A 17,771-nucleotide genomic window follows, 5' to 3' on the forward strand; every position below is an offset into this window, starting at 1 on the left:
TACCTTAATCATTCCTTTCAGGAATTTGCGGCAATGAAGTTGCGAAAGACAGTGAAAGTTGCAAAAAAAAGTTGCGATTTGTTTTGTATAGTTCTTAAAAAATATTTGAGGAAAATAAAATTACTCTGGGCTGAGATTTCCTAGTAGCCAACAAGTCTCAGGATGCTGCAAATGTTGGTATAGTATGAAAATGGCTGGTGGATTTAAGACAAAAAATAATAATTTATTGAATGAATCAAATATGAACATATATGTCACTGTCAGTGGCTTGTTGATCTTTACATTGTTAGTTAATTTCCTATCCTGGCCACACACACATTCAGATGGTTTGATAAAGTACTTATTGGACTTTAACTTATCATTGCACCTACAATAACGAGCGTAGATGTCCTCAATTTAGGTCATTGTGTCGTCTCATCTCCGGTTTTTCCTGCATCCCCTGTGTGTGTTTGTGTGTGTGTGTTTGTGTAAGGGAGGGAACTGAGCAGCGGCCCCGCCCACTGCAGAGAGCCAACAGGATTGGAACAGCAGCAGCTTTCAGCGACTTTAGAGTGAAAAAACGTTACAGTGTACATTGATGTTAAAATGTATACAGGTCTTTCGCCGAACTTTTTGTTGGTAAATGTGAGATGTTTCAGTAACACACGTCTCGTCTTCATATCAGAAACAAAGAAATTCATTTGGCGATGTACGTGTGTTACACCAACACGTTCTCACTCCCGCTTGGTCAGTGGCTCTCAGAGTACGCCTCAGAGGAACATACTGACACAAAGAGTGGCACGTGGGACTGCTGTGATTGGTTCAAAGTTGCAGGAAGCGCCGGTTATTGGTCACATTTGAGAAAAAGTCACACAAAGTTCACGGTGATTGGTTTAATTCACGTGAATTGTTGCGATCGCGACATCGCGAAATCCTGGAGGGACTGATATATTGTGAAGGAAACATCTTTCTTCTTTGATTTGATTTGAGTCTTTTGATTTTCAAACTGAATCAGATTTACATTTGCTAAAACATGTTGAACTCAACAAGTCTTTTTTAATCTTTAAACCTTTATGGAAATAAATCACTAACAGTTGAAGCTGCTCCAATAAAACATGATTAAAGTGAAAATCAAAAGTCAACACAGTTTATACACAACTAGTTTTCATCCCTGAGGAGATCATTTCAACATTACTAAAGAAGAAGAAGAACATTTCTGACTAATTTCTGACTAACTACTAATATGAACCAAAGTGAAGCCTCATCCTCCAACATTTAAACCACAGGACAGGACCTTGTCTCCTCCTACAGAGGACACAGAGAAACTGAGGAACCAGCTGACCAGACCCTTAACCCAGGATAAAGAGGTTCAGTGAATGTGGTGTTGAAGGTGTGGAGGTGGATCAGTGAGTCAGAGGAGACTGTGTAGAAGGACAGAGTGCCAGCAGGACAGTCCACATAAACTGCTACTCTGTTAGAGACAGGGGAGGAAGTGAGGACTGTTTTTATCTTATTGTGCCTGACACAGTAACCATCATCATCAGAGCAGATCAGACTCCAGGACTGATCATTCCATCCAAACACACAGTCTTCACTGTATCCTTTCCTCCTGATTCCTCTGTAACTCACTGATATATAAACATCTCCTCTCCTCTCGACCTCCCAGTAACAGCGACCAGTCAGACCATTTCTACACAGCAACTGATACCAGGATTCAAATCTGTCTGGATGATCAGGATATGGCTGATCCTCTCCCATCCATGTCACCTTCTTGTTGTTGTCAGACAGTTTGAGTTTTTCGTTTACTGTGTTTGTGTCCACTTCCAGTTCACAGGAATCTGACGGAGAGAACAAGACACAACACAGCTGCAGTTAATAATTACCTCATTAGTTAAACTTCAGTTAATAATTATTATACTGTTAATGAAATGATATTTAATAATTTGATAATTAATAACTGGTTTATAAAGCATTAAATAACAATGTTTATAGATTGTAAAATATAACATCATTTATAGCTTTAAAAACTCTTTATTAACCGTTAACAAGTTATTATAATCAGATACAACTTTATAATAACCATCCAAATAATGTTTATTGACCTCAGCTGGGTCGCCTGAAGGAGGGTGTCTGATGTTTCGAAAGACCCGAAACACCCAATGAGATCGGGAACATCACTGATGATGTGCAATGGCTTAGCATCAGAAGATGTATCATTACAACTGTCAGTCTGAAGAAATCAGTGACAAGCAGCAACAGGCTGACTGACAATCAAGAAGAGGTTGATGACTTCTAGAGAGACAGATGGCAGCTCGGGAAGATAGCAACCGGTGTGATATGTGCTAGCACCCCTAGCCGCAGCTTCTGTGAAGAGGAACCTAAAGCTAGCTATGGATCAATTAAAAGAACAATACCCCCAGGGAGCCCAAGAGGGGAGGAGAATGAGAACCCAAGTCGGACAGACTTAACCCCTTAACGCCGACTATCGCTTATTTGCATCAAACCCCTTCCATTCCGACTGCAGGCGAGATAGCGTGTGTATTCCCCCAATGTCGGTTTGTTTACATTCGATACATACCTAGGAACCTTTTGCATGCACTGGTTTCTTGTAAAACCGGTCGGAGTGGGAACTACATCCGGTTCACGGAAGCGAAATTAACCCTAACACCTAACCCCTAACCCTAAAAAGACTACTGTCAATGTTAGGGAGTAGGAGAGTGTTTTCTTTCTTGCTGTTGTCAAGATTCATTTATTTGTCAATTACTTTGTGACATGAATAAAATCTACATATCTGAGATGGGAAAATGTGTTTTATTAATTTTACCATTTTGCATACCATGAATGCCTGTTGTCGCTAATTTGCATCATGCCTAAATTTATATCTATTCTATATGCTATAGACAAATTAACAATCTCAACTTAATTTAGCATCAGCTTGGAGCCAGAAACACACATGATCATTTTTTTAATATAATTGTGAATAAATTCAGGCGTCACAGGGTTAAGGTTATCGACCAACAGCAACAGAAAAATGACTGAGCGCGGTATGTCTGTGTGGAAAGATTTGCAAAAATGCGAGAGGCCTGAAGATCCATCAGTCACGGATGAAATGTCTGGAGCAACAGCAAGCACCACAATGCACAGGCCTGATGAGTCAAAGGAGTAGCAGGGCCTGGAAGCACCCCATAGTGCACAGAGCCTCCAAGTGGTGCAAACTGTCCCTCCAGTCATACAGCCCGAGAATAGGAGGATCAGGTGGCCTCAAGCATGTAAAACAGCAGAGTGGCAGATATTTGATAAGGATGTGGATAAGGTTCTGGAAGCTATGGGGGGCAAAATGGGCAAAGATAATGCGGAGAGAAGGCTGCAAAATTTGACAGCCATCATAGTGACAATGGCGGTTGAGATGTTTGGTGTAGAGGAGGTGAGAGGAGTAAAGAAACCGTACACCAAAAACCAGAGGGCAGTCAAACCCCATAACATCAGAATAGAGCTGAAAACCCTAAAGAAGCAGTAGAAGAATGAAGGAGGAGAGTAGCCTTCATTAGAAACCCATTCGCGTTCACCAAGAGGCTCCTCGGGCAGAAGAATGGTGGGCGCCTAGTCTCTTCCAAGGGGGTAGATCGACCAACACCTTTCAGATACCTTTATCGACCCCTCCAGAGAACAAGAACTGGGGCAGTATGATGCCTTGATAACACCACCACAGCCTGTAGAGACATTCGACCTGAGGGAGCCACTCCTGAAAGTACAGGAATTGGTAAGGAAGGCAAGGTCTAGGTCTGCACCAGGACCGAGCGGAACATCTTACAAGGTGTACTGCCCCAAGCTGCTACATCGGCTGTGGAGGATCTTAAAAGTCATCTGGAGGAAAGGAAAAACTTTAAAACAGTGGCAGTTTGCAGAGGGAACATAGATCCCAAAAGAAGACTCCAAGACAATCAGCCAGTTCTGAATCATCTTGCTTTATGTGTTGAAGGAAAGATCTTCTTCAGCATAGTTGCAAAGCGGTTGGCAGAGTTCTTCCTCAAAATTGGATACATAGACACCGCTGTGCAGAAAGGCAGCATACCAGGTGTATCACGCTGCCTAGAGCACACAGGCATGGTTACACAGCTCCTCAGAGAAGCAAAGGAGAACAGCGGTGATCTGGTGATGCTGTGGCCCACTAACAGGTACAGGAGGCTCTGGAGAGACCTTATCCAGGATTACTACAGTGATATTAAGATGAGAGTCTCATCTGGGTCAACAACATCAGAGTGGCACAGGATTGAGGTGGGAATCATCACAGGCTGCACCATCTCAGTGATTCTGTTTGCTCTGGCAATGAACATGTTGGTGAAATCTGCTGAACTGGAGGGCAGAGGGCCCAAATCAAAGACTGGAACACGGCAACCACCAATCATTGCCTTTATGGATGACAGTGACAACAGAGTCAGTGCCTGGAGCCAGATGGATCCTGAAGTGTCTGGAGAGGCTGAATGAAAGAGCCAGGATGTCATTCAAGCCAGCCAAATCCAGCTCTTTAGTGCTAAAGAAGGGCAGAATGGTGGAGAAGTTTCATTTAACCATCAAATCCCGACCCTTTCTGAAAATCTTGGACAGCAGCCTCAGGGATACAACATCCATCAAAAACACCTGCGAGGAGTTGGATAGGTGGCTGAAGAATGTCAACAAAACTGGGCTCCCTGGAAAATGTAAGGCTTGTACCAACATGGGATTCTACCAAGGACACTGTGGCCTCTGCTGCTGTACAAGTTTCCGATTTCCACCATCTCAGAACTGGAAAGGAGAGTCAGCTGCTACCTAAGGAGATGGCTGCGGCTCACGAGGAGCTTAAGCAGCATCGCCCTTTATGGAAACACCTGCAAGCTTTCAAGGGCCCCGGTTTGACAAGGCTCGGGGGAAGGAGCAGATGCAACTAGTTCAAGGCGAGGTGAGGGTGGCAGTGGAGGAGGAGAGGTCCAGCAAAGCAGTGGGAATGGCATGTCAGGGTGCCTGGACTAGATGGAAACAAGCTGTGGAGAGGAAGATCATGTGGACTGACCTCTGGTGTGCAGAGCAACACCGCATCAAGTTCCTGGTTCAGGCAGTCTATGACGTCCTCCCCAGCCCATCCAACCTGCACACCTGGGGTCTGGTCGATACACCAGGATGTGCCCTGTCCCAGAGAAAGGGATCCCTTGAGCACAACTTAAGCTACTGCCCAAGAGCTTTGAGGGAAGGCCAGTATCGCTGGCGGTATGACCAGGGGTCTCATTTATAAAACTGTGCGTAGGATCCTTACTATAAGTGTACGTACACCCAAAAGCCCAAAATGGCGTACGCCAAAAAAAGGTCAGATTTATAAAACCGTGTGTACGCACACTTGTAAGCAATGTTTACTTTATAAATCAGAGATTACCTACAAGTGTGCGTACATGGATCAGTGTCTTATCCTGCCCTGTACACGCCCATTTTTAACCATAAATAGTCAATGCAAAGCACCTTATGAATGCTGATCAGTATATGAATGACACAGGCAGTTGTTTCACCGAATCATGATGACTGGTGGAGAAAAAGCAAAAAACTTCTCAGACGTTCAGGAATTGCTGCAAATTGAATTATAATTTTGGCGTGTTCTTGCACAGTGTAGGGAAACCTGATCTATAACTAGATGTATTAATAATACGTCCAAAATGGCAGGCATTACGGCACTCGGGGACAGCTTCCAATATACCAGACGTATATAATAAAATTTAACAAAACTATATATTATATCCAAACAAGCCTTAGTGATAAAGTTGAAGATTATATATAATATTTATGTAAAAAAAAAAAAAACACACACAACAGCTGTCTGACATTTTCCCACTGGAAACAGCTGGTTGCCCCCAGAGAGGCGAGGACCTGTAGCCTATTTGGACGCACATTTCCGGCGCGTTGCCCTCTCTATTGGGCCCAATTCAGTACATAGATCCAGGAGCTGAGCTTTAGGGAATCTAAATCGGCATATGACTAATTAGCATATTAGTCATCGTCATGTTCCCCGAAGTCTCTTTCTCTCCTGATTCTTCTATTAGCGTAGTGCCATCATTCATCATTACACTCGGGGGTCACCGCAGTATTTATAGATTTACACCAATTTGAGATTGTTAACACCTTGCCAACACAGCATCAACTAGTGGTATCCCCCCGCCCCGAGATACAATTTGATGACGAAATAAAGTGTAATAGGCAAACACACTTTTCTTCATGCAAGTTTTGTCACAAAGTATTATAGTTCAGACTGATAACGAGGACATTAAGGGTAACGATTGCGCAAGAGTTTAACGGCTGTATTTTCAGACTTTGACATTTGCAGTCTGACTTCAGTTCACCACCTGCGTCGGCAATTCCTATTTTGTCTCCAAAATGTGTGTACGCATGGGTCGGAGTTCAGCTCCGTTTTGTGCGTACGCCACCTTTATAAATGAGACCCCAGGTGCTCAAAGCAATTGCAGTGAGCATCCAGGTTACCATCGGCTGCTGCCGGAGGTCAAAGCCCTCCAAGCAAACGATCAACTTCATCAGGGTCGGAGAGAATCCAGAAACATCTTCCAGAGTAACATCAGGGCTTCTGAACAAGTTCCCCTAGCAGGTCGTCAAGACCACCCTGAGACCTGACATTGTCTTGGTATCTGAGGCAACAAAAAACCTGGTCATGTTGGAGCTCACTGTGCCATGGGAAGACTGAATGGAGGAAGCTTTTGAGAGGAAGAAGGCGAAATATGATGGCCTTGTCAGCGACTGCCACAACCAAGGCTGGAAGGCAAGGTAGAGGGTGCAGAGGCTTTGCAGGGAAGTCCCGCTACGGGGCCTACACTGCACTCAGCATCACAGGTGAGAGAAGGAGAAGGGCTATTTGCAACAGCAATGAGGCTGCAAAGAAGGCTTTGAGGTGACTGTGGATCAAAAGAGTGGATCTGTGGATAAATGCTGGTAGGGCACAAGATGAGGCCTGATCAACCTCTTTTATTCTGTGCTGATGTTTATTTACATAAAGTTTAAAATTGATGCATGTAGTCAGTAATGTTCTAATGAATAAAAACTATCAGCTGTGTATTTAAAGAAACTAACACACTTACATTTCATCAGATCACGCCTCTGCACCCTGGAGGAAGAAACACAGTCAGAATGATTTTCTATCCAACATGAGTCCTAACTGCTGTTAGACATGATGCACAGTTCCTCAGTCTGTCAGAGAGACAGAGAAACTCATCTCAGTTAAAGGCACACTATGCAAGATTTGTACCTTAATACAACAGCTTCAAAGTAATTTCGATGTTAAACAAACTCGTAGTAGGGCGAATCATCATCAAGAATCACGACTTGCTTTACGGCACAATGTCACATACATCAACAACATATAAGAAGCAGTCTCTATGGAAGACACTAGTTGCACAGTTGAACATTGCATTATGTTTTATTGGCTAGCTTGCCACACGATCAAGTTTGCCAGCTGAACTCAGGTGTTGTGAGGTGTATTTATCACAAAGTCCTTTGTCTGGTTCTGATTTTGTATGGCGTGTGTACTGTGCTTATGCAAACTTTAGCTGGCTAACAGTGAACTTCCCGACTGAACCTTTACTTGAAATTGTGCTTTTTACGAGTCAATTACATCAGGCCGTGAGTGCAGAGACGGCTCTGTGTGAGTGGTATTTACGACAGTAACGTTAAATACAAGTACTCCACAGCGACAGTAGCTATTTGATAAAAACAGAAACTGCATAGTATGCCTTTAACTGGTCACTGGTATCTAAGAGGAACGGGAAGATAATGTAGAAATAATAAGAGACACAGACATCACTAATCTGCTCTGGTTTCATTAATGTCCTCCCACATGATAAAACATAATGTGAAATATGCACAGAGACATTTCTGCCCATCACATTGTTTGTTGCAGTACTCTGAAACATCACGGGGGCATACAAACAAAATCATCTGTGAATAAGTAAGTAGTAGAGAAGAAGTTGAGAGTGGAGGTAAAGAAAAGACGCCGGCTACGGTGCTCTGCAAGGTGCTCCGTTGGGTCAGTGGTAGTTGGTGGTTCAGTTACCTGCTCTGAAGATTCCAGATCGGCCCATCTGAGCTTTCATTTTCTCAAAGGCAGAGCAGGATACCCAGGGCTTTTTACAGGGGTTTACACCTATAACCACTTCTAGCCACTGGGGGGACCATAGGCAGGCTGGGGGAACTCATATTAATGTTAAAAAACCTCATAAAGTGACATTTTCATGCCATGCCAGTTATTCTAGTGGAGCTAAAAACACTTCTGTGCACAGAGATTATTTTTGGCTCAAAACACCAGCTTAAAAACAAGAACGTAGCGATGTAGATGTAGCTGGAGTAGTTTAAACTACCTGCTGCTGTTCTCTTTGTCATTTAAAATCAGACGTTACTTTCCTGAAGTTTGCGCTCGTGAAGCAGAACGAGACGTAGCTCCGTTTGTTCCCTAAAGTTAAAATAATTCTCTGTTTCCTTTTCTTTTTCAAACGGGAATCAACACTTTGCTTCTCTCACCCGCTGCCACTGCCACCGCTTTCTCCGCCGCCGCCCTCTCCGTCCAGCAGCCTCCTGTACTCGGCGATCTCCATCTCCAGTCTGGTCTTGATGTCCAGCAGCATCTGGTACTCCTGTCCCTGTCTCTCCAGGTCGGCCCTCAGCGACATCAGCTGCTGCTCCAGACCCATCACCTGCCTCTGGTAGCCGTTGAGCTGCATGGCGTAGCGGCTCTGTGTCTCGGCCAGAGTCGACTCCAACGACGCTTTCTGCAGGAGAGAGGATTCACGGCCGCACAAAGAGACACTTTAACAGTGCTGGAAGAAGTATTCTGATCCTTTACTGCAGTAAAAGTACTACACCACACTGTTAAAATACTCGGTTACAGTAAAAGTCCTGCAGTGAAAATGTAACTTCAGTTAAAGTCTGTAAGTATCATCAGGAGAATGTGGTTAAAGTATTACAAGTAAAGAAAAAGAAAGAATAAACTACATGAGTTCTGTGTGCAGGAATCTTAATGTGTAAACTAGTAACTAAAGCTGTAACAGATGAATGTAGTGGAGTAACTAAAGTAACTAGTAACTAAAGCTGTAACAGATGAATGTAGTGGAGTAACTAAAGTACCTAGTAACTAAAGCTGGAACAGATGAATGTACAGTACAGGCCAAAAGTTTGGACACACCTTCTCATTCAATGTGTTTCTTTATTTTCATGACTATTTACATTGTAAATTTTCACTGAAGGCATCAAAACTATGAATGAACACATATGGAATTATGTACTTAACAAAAAAGTGTGAAACAACTGAAAACATGTCTTATATTTTAGATTCTTCAAAGTAGCCACCCTTTGCTTTTTTTGATAACTCTGCAAACCCTTGGTGTTCTCTCAATGAGCTTCATGAGGTAGTCACCTGAAATGGTTTTACCTTCACAGGTGTGCTTTGTCAGGGTTAATTAGGGGAATTATTTCCCTTATTAATAAAAAAGCAAAGGGTGGCTACTTTGAAGAATCTAAAATATAAGACATGTTTTCAGTTATTTCACACTTTTTTGTTAAGTACATAATTCCATATGTGTTCATTCATAGTTTTGATGCCTTCAGTGAGAATCTACAATGTAAATAGTCATGAAAATAAAAAGGAAACGCATTGAATGAGAAGGTGTGTCCAAACTTTTGGCCTGTACTCTAGTGGAGTAAAAAGTACAATATTTCTCTCTGAGATGTAGCGGAGTAGAAGTAGAAAGTGGCATGGAAAGAAAAGAATGAAATAAAGTACAAGTACCTCAACATTTGGACTCAAGTACAGTACCGGAGTATATGTACTTATGTACTTAGTTACTTTCTCACCATGCTGCGCTGCAACTGTAGCTCGATCTCCAGGCCCTGCAGCGTTCTCTTGAGCTCCGTGATCTCTGATTTGGACGAGTGGAGAGTTTCTGTGCTGACGGCGACTTCTTTGTTCAGCTGTTCTGACTGGAGAGAGAAACAACAGGCGGCGTTCACATCAATGGGTTGACTTTTTCAATATTCAGACGTTTTGCTTTAATTATTCCATCTTTTTTTTCTTTCCTTCTCCTTACATATTCAACTTTTTAACGGAAAAAATATTCAACTTTTTATTCTAAAATATTTAGACGGGAGTTTTCAAACCAAAAGTGGGGCAGCTATACCTATGCCACTTACCTTGGAATGGAACCAGGTCTCCAGTTCTTTGCGGCCCTTGTTGGTGACGGTTTCGTAGTGCTCCCTGACCTCCTCGATGACCTTCTGGAGGTCCACGGCCGGAGCGGAGTCCACCTCCACCTTCACCTGGCCGCTCATCTGCGTTCGCATCGCCAGCAGCTCCTGCACACAAACACACGGAGACCCATGAAACCAGAGGAGACCATGACACCAGAGGAGACGCATGAAACCAGAGGAGACGCATGAAACCAGAGGAGACGCATGAAACCAGAGGAGACCCATGAAACCAGAGGAGACGCATGAAACCAGAGGAGACGCATGAAACCAGAGGAGACCATGAAACCAGAGGAGACCCATGAAACCAGAGGAGACCCATGAAACCAGAGGAGACCCATGAAACCAGAGGAGACCCATGAAACCAGAGGAGACGCATGAAACCAGAGGAGACGCATGAAACCAGAGGAGACCCATGAAACCAGAGGAGACCCATGAAACCAGAGGAGACCATGAAACCAGAGGAGACCATGAAACCAGAGGAGACCCATGAAACCACAGGAGACCCATGAAACCAGAGGAGACCATGAAACCAGAGGAGACCATGAAACCAGAGGAGACCCGTGAAACCAGAGGAGACCCATGAAACACAGGAGACCCATGAAACCAGAGGAGACCATGAAACCAGAGGAGACCCGTGAAACCAGAGGACACCATGAAACCAGAGGAGACCCGTGAAACCAGAGGAGACCATGAAACCAGAGGACACCCGTGAAACCAGAGGAGACCCATGAAACACAGGAGACCCGTGAAACCAGAGGAGACCATGAAACCAGAGGAGACCCGTGAAACCAGAGGAGACCATGAAACCAGAGGAGACCCGTGAAACCAGAGGAGACCATGAAACCAGAGGAGACCCGTGAAACCAGAGGAGACCATGGCCACCAATCCGGGCCGGCCCGTGGCGTAGGCAGCATAGGCAGATGCCCGGGGGCACCGGCCATCCAGATGAGTAAAGAAAAGTTCAATATAATAAGAAAATAAAAAACAACAAAAACATTGAAGAAAACATTGAGAAAATGTTAGAAAACACCGCCAATAACATTGGGAAAAGTGTCAAAAACATTGAGAAATGCAACAAATACAGCTGTAATCTGGCCTAACTCTGAGATACCTGATGGGCTCACAGAGATCTTTCAGTGCTCTCACCTCCTCATGGTCCTTCTTGAGGAGGATGAATTCTTCCTTCAGACCCTCGATCTGCATCTCCAGGTCGGTCCGGGTCAGAGTCAGCTCGTCCAGGACTCTCCTCAGCTCGCCCATGTCGGCCTCCATCGACTGACGCATAGCCAACTCGTTCTCACACCTGCAGGGAAAACAAAGCATTTGTTTCAAAATCTGTTTCCTCCCAAAATATAGCTCACTGAAGCAGGCCAAGGACGCAAACAAAGAGGGAGAAGAGTATTGTTTCTATTGTGTGTCTATAGAAACAGAGCGCATTTAACCCTTCTGTTTTCTTCCCGTCCACCATGAATGTTTGGTCTTTCTGGGTCAAAATTGAAAATGAAATGTTTTTGGCAGTTTTTTCCAATGTTTTTGGCACTTTTCTCAACGCTTTTTTAAATTCATGGTCATTAAACCTAATTTAAATGACATTATACCTAATTTTTTAGTTAAAAAAGCTGAAATTATGCATTATTTTGACTAATTAAAATCAGAGAATGTTGAGTGGATAATAGACTGTTTGAACAACTGATACCATTTCAATTTCTTTTTTAAATGCTATAAAATTTAATTAAACACCAAAAAAAACATCTCTCCACTCTCCAATGACTTGTATTGCATTAAGGTTTCATCCTCTTTATTCCGTCTGGTAGCAAACAACAGAAACATGTCTAAAAGCTGCTGTGTGCTGATACAACCCGGTCTGAAGCCAGTTCGTGAAATAGTCACGTTATTTTGATTTATTACTTTGTGTACAGGTCATGATTTTGACGTTTATTTAGTGTATACGTCAAGATTTTTGAACGTGTACAGGTCACAATTTTCGAACCTGCTCTAGGGGACGCAACAAAGGGGAAACGCAACGCCACACGCTGGCCACAACAACGGGAGGGGCCGCCACTCGCGGGCTGCGATCCCCAGGCGCAGGGGTACACAACAACGGGGAAATGAAACGGGACGGTTGTGGTTAGGAAAAGAAAGATGTAAAGAACCCAGAACGAAGGAATCAGCAGGAAGAATGGGAAGATGCTAAGGTAACGTCATGTCTGATGTTACGTGTGTTAGCTTAACTGTTAACAGTTAACAGACATATAGTGAGCCTAAAACTGCCATTTGGATGTTTAACTTGGTAACTAAATGTTTGCTGCAAACGTCAAAAGTAACATTAGCTTAGTGTCTCTCCATTCTCTCTGCTGATTCCTCACATCTGTTTTCACTTTTGTCTTCATAAAAGCATAGTTTTTAAAGCATAGTTTTTCGGCTCAGCAGCTTATAAAAACTTTAGTTCTGGGTTCTTTACATTGTTGGTAGTTCATATCAGCACACAGCAGCTTTTTGACACGTTTCTAAAAATATTCAAAAAATTCTAAACAAATTCAACGTTTTTTCTAAAAACATTCAACGTTTTTTCTAAAAAAAAAGCAATGTTTTTTCTAAAAAAAAAGCAATGTTTTTTCTAAAAAAAATCAACGTTTTTTCTAAAAAAAATCAACGTTTTTTCTAAAAAAAATCAACGTTTTTTCTAAAAAAATTAAACGTTTTTTCTAAAAAAATCAACTTTTTATAATGTTACATTGTTATTAGTTCATAGCAGCACACATCAGCTTTTAGACATGTTTCTGTTGTTTGCTAGGAGATGGAATAAAGAGGCGGAAACCTTCACACAATGGCTTTTAGAGTATGACGCCATGCGTTCTGTCTCCTGTTACCCCAGTTTTGATTATTGAAGTAGTACTTCTTTTAGGATTAGCTGCTCAGCGCGCCCCCAGAAGAGGAGAAGTGCTAATATATTTAGGGTATTGTTTGGAATTTTTTCCAATAGCGTTGCTTTAAAAAAGAAAAGCAGAAAATGACGATCGGTGACATCAAAGAACGGCTTGTTTTTTGCTATGGCCGTGTGGTTAAATGTTATTTTAATTTAAAAAGGAGAAGGACAAATGCCACACTTCTCCCTCTCTCCGTTTGCGTCCTTTGGTTTCCGTTGCTTTTCCATTAATGATCCAGACCTGCTGTGATGTACAACTCTCTGCAGCTAAATTAAGATACAATTCTAACCATACGGCGTAGCAAAGACATTCTTTAATGTCGTTGACTGTCATTTTGTGCTCTTGTTTTCTTTTTAAATCGGTTCAGGCACCGGTAACAGAAAAAAAACACAACCTATACCTAACCCTGCATATATAGGCTAAATGCGACGCAGATTCAAGGACCATGAATCAACGCTAAGTGTGACGACTCATGAATGAATGAATGGACTTACTTCATCCTGAAGTCGTCGGCAGCCAGCTTGGCGTTGCCGATGTTGAGGTAGTTGCAGCCGTTGATCCTGGTAGCGTCCTGGATCTGGGAGAGGACAATAAATACTGTCAGCTTTTCATGTTCATCCAGACTTACTAAGATAGATAAGATATACTTTATTGTCCGCGAAGGGAATTTTGTTTTGGACTCTGTTCCGCAATTTTAAAAAATAAAAACACAAAATACAGAAAATAAACATCTCTCAACACATACTCTCATGCAACACAAAACATGCCCTCATATACAGTACAGGCCAAACGTTTGGACACACCCTTCTCATTCAAATGCGTTTCCTTTTTATTTTCATGACTATTTACATTGTAGATTCTCAGTGAAGGCATCAAAACTATGAATGAACACATATGGAATTATGTACTTAACAAAAAAGTGTGAAATAACTAAAAACATTTATATTTTAGATTCTTCAAAGTAGCCACCCTTTGCTTTTTTTATTAATAAGGGAAATAATTCCACTAATTAACCCTGACAAAGCACACCTGTGAAGGTAAAACCATTTCAGGTGACTACCTCATGAAGCTCATTGAGAGAACACCAAGGCTTTGCAGAGTTATCAAAAAAAGCAAAGGGTGGCTACTTTGAAGAATCTAAAATATAAGACATGTTTTCAGTTGTTTCACACTTTTTTGTTAAGTACATAATTCCATATGTGTTCATTCATAGTTTTGATGCCTTCAGTGAGAATCTACAATGTAAATAGTCATGAAAATAAAGAAACACATTGAATTAGAATGTGTGTCCAAACGTTTGGCCTGTACTGTACATTAGACAGGTACATATATATATATATATATATATATATATATATATATATATATATATATATATATATATATATATATATATATATATATATATATATATATATATATATGCCTATATAGTAAGCACATTAACTCCTTCTTTCAGTGGCAGTTTTTAATTGAACAACCCTGTACGTATTGCACAAAATGACATAATGCACAACCCAAATAGCCTACATATTGCACAACTGACACATTTCCCCGTAACATTACATGTCATTTAGCTGACGCTTTTATCCAAAGCAACTTACAATTGCTACATATGTCAGAGGTCACACACCTCTGGAGCAACTAGCAAGTGTCTTGCACAGGTGACACATTGGTTGATGTATCGCATATGACATATTGAACAATTCAAAAGCCCTATGTATTGCACCACTAACATATTGCATAACCCCAATAACCTTCTAATATTTTAAAGTTCCATCCACATAGATGGAGAAGTACCTGATTATCTAAAGATAGAGGGACGACATCAGGAAACCAATCAATCTATACATTTATCCCTTTTGGTTTCTTACACATTGTTCATATTTTATACAGAGTGAGCAGCAGCTTCTCGTGGAAGTATGATAACATAAAACACATCATTTGTAAAAAAGAAACACGGGCGCTGTAATAAAAGAGCGAGAGAAAGCTTCACAGACGATCGCAGACCGCCTGAATACGTAAATATACTAAACATATACATTTACTGGCCACTGCTCTGAATTGAAACTTTCGTAATCATACCATTCAAGGATTAGGCTACTAATCATTTGCAAAAGTGAGCAGAAGATAATGTTACTCAGGAAATTTACCATGAAGATCAATTTTCTACAATGCATATGATGCGTAAATATCTCTTTCACTCGGTTTCTCCCTCTCTCTCATGGGCTAAAATATAAATTACATAAGTCATATTAACTTCCACTGCTCACTGCAAAGTGTACAACTGTTCGTTTTTGAAAATGACAGTGACTCATTGAATGCTTTCAGTTAAGAGCAGTAGTTCATAAATGTATATCTTTAGACATATCATTTAGTCGGTCCGCTATTATCTGTCACGCTTTTTCTCATGTGTCTTTTTTTATTTTATAGAGGACAAATGTCCTTTATGTATTATATGCTTTGCTCTCTCGTATATGGACATAGAAAAGAAAGATACTGAAGAAATTGGACTCTAAAATCTAGAAGCTATAAAGATAATTAAGTGATAAATGTCATGAACACTGCAAACATGAATGGAACAGACTATATTCATCAGTTATTTCCCCCCAGCAAAATATAAGTCTAAAAACCATTGAGGTGTCCTCTCCCTGTTGTTATCTGAATGTACAGTAGTCTACACTAGTTAGTTACGTATTGGTTCAGTGAACTAAGACTGTAATTTGGGAGATTTGTACAATCAGGATATGTTCTTAAAATTGTATAATCCTCCCAAATTATAGTCATTAAAGAATACAAACAAATTAATCAAGTAAAATAATTCAAGGTGCATTGGTCCACTATAAAAACACACATGTACACCACTTTATATATTGCCCTTAGTAAAATACTTAATTTAAAACACATTTGGCAACTTTATCAGCCTTTTCTAATTATCTCAACAACTGCAGTAATATCTTCATCAAACTTCTAACAACGATATGAACAGCAATCTTCATACAGTAATATAACAGCAACAATCACATTAATAAGGGTCAACTTTAAATAATAACTTAATTTTAAGTCTAAATGAACAGCAACATGCACCTGTTGTATTTTAATCCAGGCTGATAACAATAAGGGAAACCCACTGCTGAGTGAACAGAAAAGGCTCCAGGATTAAATAAATCCTAAATAAATTCTGGCTGTTACCCGGATCGGGACCAGGCTAGCTGCACAGAATAAATCTCCATGGTAACTTAGGTGCCTCTGCTTTTGTGAAACTGAGTCTGAAGGTTAAATTGAGCCAGGATAACTGACACAGATATTCATCTGATCAAATAAAACACATGTTGACAAAGTTTTTTTTTTGTGACATAATTTGATGTTGGAAACAAGGTAATATGTTGCAATATATCGCAGAATATCACAATAATTATGTAGGCTATTGGGGTTGGGCAATATGTTAGTTGTGCAATATCTTATTGTACAAGGGCTGTGCTACACTTTTTGCGGAGAATGTAGCCGACATGGTTGTTCAATTAAAAACTGAAACTGAAAAGAGTAGTTAATATGCTTACTATATATGTACATATACCTATACCATCTAATGAACAGTATATGGAAGCATGTTTGTGTTGCATGAGAGGATGTGATGAGAGATGCTTATTTCCTGTATTTTGTGTTGCAGAACCAAGAGTCCAAAACAAATTTCCATTCGTGGGACAAGTATATCTTATCTTATCTTATCTTATCTTATCTTATCTATAATTTCATTTTGTTGGGCTTCTGGCGATTCCCATCCCTAAGGATTATTCAACACCTTCCTGTTGTTGCATGCAGACAGTTTTGGGGGTGTCCCCGGTGAGCCTACCTTCCCCTGCAGCTCTGCGATGGTGACGTAAAAGTGGCTGTAGTCTCTGGCCGACGGGCCGACCTTGCTCTCCAGGAACTGTCTGATCTTCAGCTCCAGGGCGCCGTTGGCCGTCTCCAGCTTGTGCACCTTGTCCAGGTAGGTCGCCAGGCGGTCGTTCAGGTTCTGCATGGTGGCCTTCTTGTTGGCGGAGATGTCCACGCCGCTGCCTCCTCCAGCGCCAAAGCCAAAACCACTTCCTGCTCCGCCACCGGAGCCGAAGCCATAGCCAGCTCTACCGCCGCCGCCACCACCAGACATGGACATGGAGGAGACACCGGAGGAGATTCTGACTCCAGAACCTCCAGATCCTCCGTACATGGATCGGCTGCTGCTGCGCATGTAGCCACCGCCCCCACCACCGTTGATGGACTGGGAGTAGGAAGACATTCTGGTCTTTCTGTTTGGCGTTGAAGAGTGAAAGCTGTCTATCTGCTTCAGATGCTCGGGAGAGAGTGGAGAAACTCTGATAGAGCAGCTGATGTTTTATACTGTTGTGTGAGTTTTGTGAAGAGGCGGAGGGAAAGGATGGCAAGCGCTTGCCAATATGGGAGGAGACACCTGTACTTGTTTAACTTGTTTAACTTGTTTAACGGACCGTGTGGGTGTCTGAGAAATGTGGAATCCACTTATACAATCGCCTGTATGTGCTGAGAGGCTTTGTCACGCCATCTCTCATTTCCTACAAAGAGCGAGGAGATTAAATCTGC

At 41.7% G+C, this 17,771-nt stretch overlaps 1 protein-coding gene across 1 annotated transcript; it reads right to left on the reverse strand.

The window, feature by feature from the left end:
• Positions 1 to 1,015: 1,015 nt before the first annotated feature.
• LOC114569251 (keratin, type I cytoskeletal 13) lies at positions 1,016 to 17,569 on the reverse strand. The gene is made up of 8 exons (XM_028599068.1): positions 17,023 to 17,569; positions 13,664 to 13,746; positions 11,389 to 11,545; positions 10,186 to 10,347; positions 9,850 to 9,975; positions 8,521 to 8,768; positions 7,086 to 7,111; positions 1,016 to 1,817 (listed from the first exon to the last, which is right to left on the reverse strand). The coding sequence occupies exons 1-8, from the start codon at positions 17,449 to 17,451 to the stop codon at positions 1,285 to 1,287; spliced, it is 1,764 nt and encodes a 587-aa protein (XP_028454869.1). The 5' UTR covers positions 17,452 to 17,569; the 3' UTR covers positions 1,016 to 1,284.
• Between the last annotated feature and the right edge of the window lie 202 nt (positions 17,570 to 17,771).

This window comes from Perca flavescens, chromosome 15, assembly GCF_004354835.1.
Source record: "Perca flavescens isolate YP-PL-M2 chromosome 15, PFLA_1.0, whole genome shotgun sequence".
Taxonomy (NCBI): Eukaryota; Metazoa; Chordata; class Actinopteri; order Perciformes; family Percidae; genus Perca; species Perca flavescens.

Excerpts from the sequence above, each read along its gene's own strand:
- LOC114569251 (XM_028599068.1), bottom strand. The coding sequence starts at position 17,451 with ATGTCTTCCTACTCCCAGTCCATCAACGGTGGTGGGGGCGGTGGCTAC. Across the intron at positions 13,747-17,022 it reads TCGCAGAGCTGCAGGGGAAG|ATCCAGGACGCTACCAGGAT; the intron begins GTAGGCTCACCG and ends GTCCTCTCCCAG. Across the intron at positions 11,546-13,663 it reads GCCGACGACTTCAGGATGAA|GTGTGAGAACGAGTTGGCTA; the intron begins GTAAGTCCATTC and ends TTTTCCCTGCAG.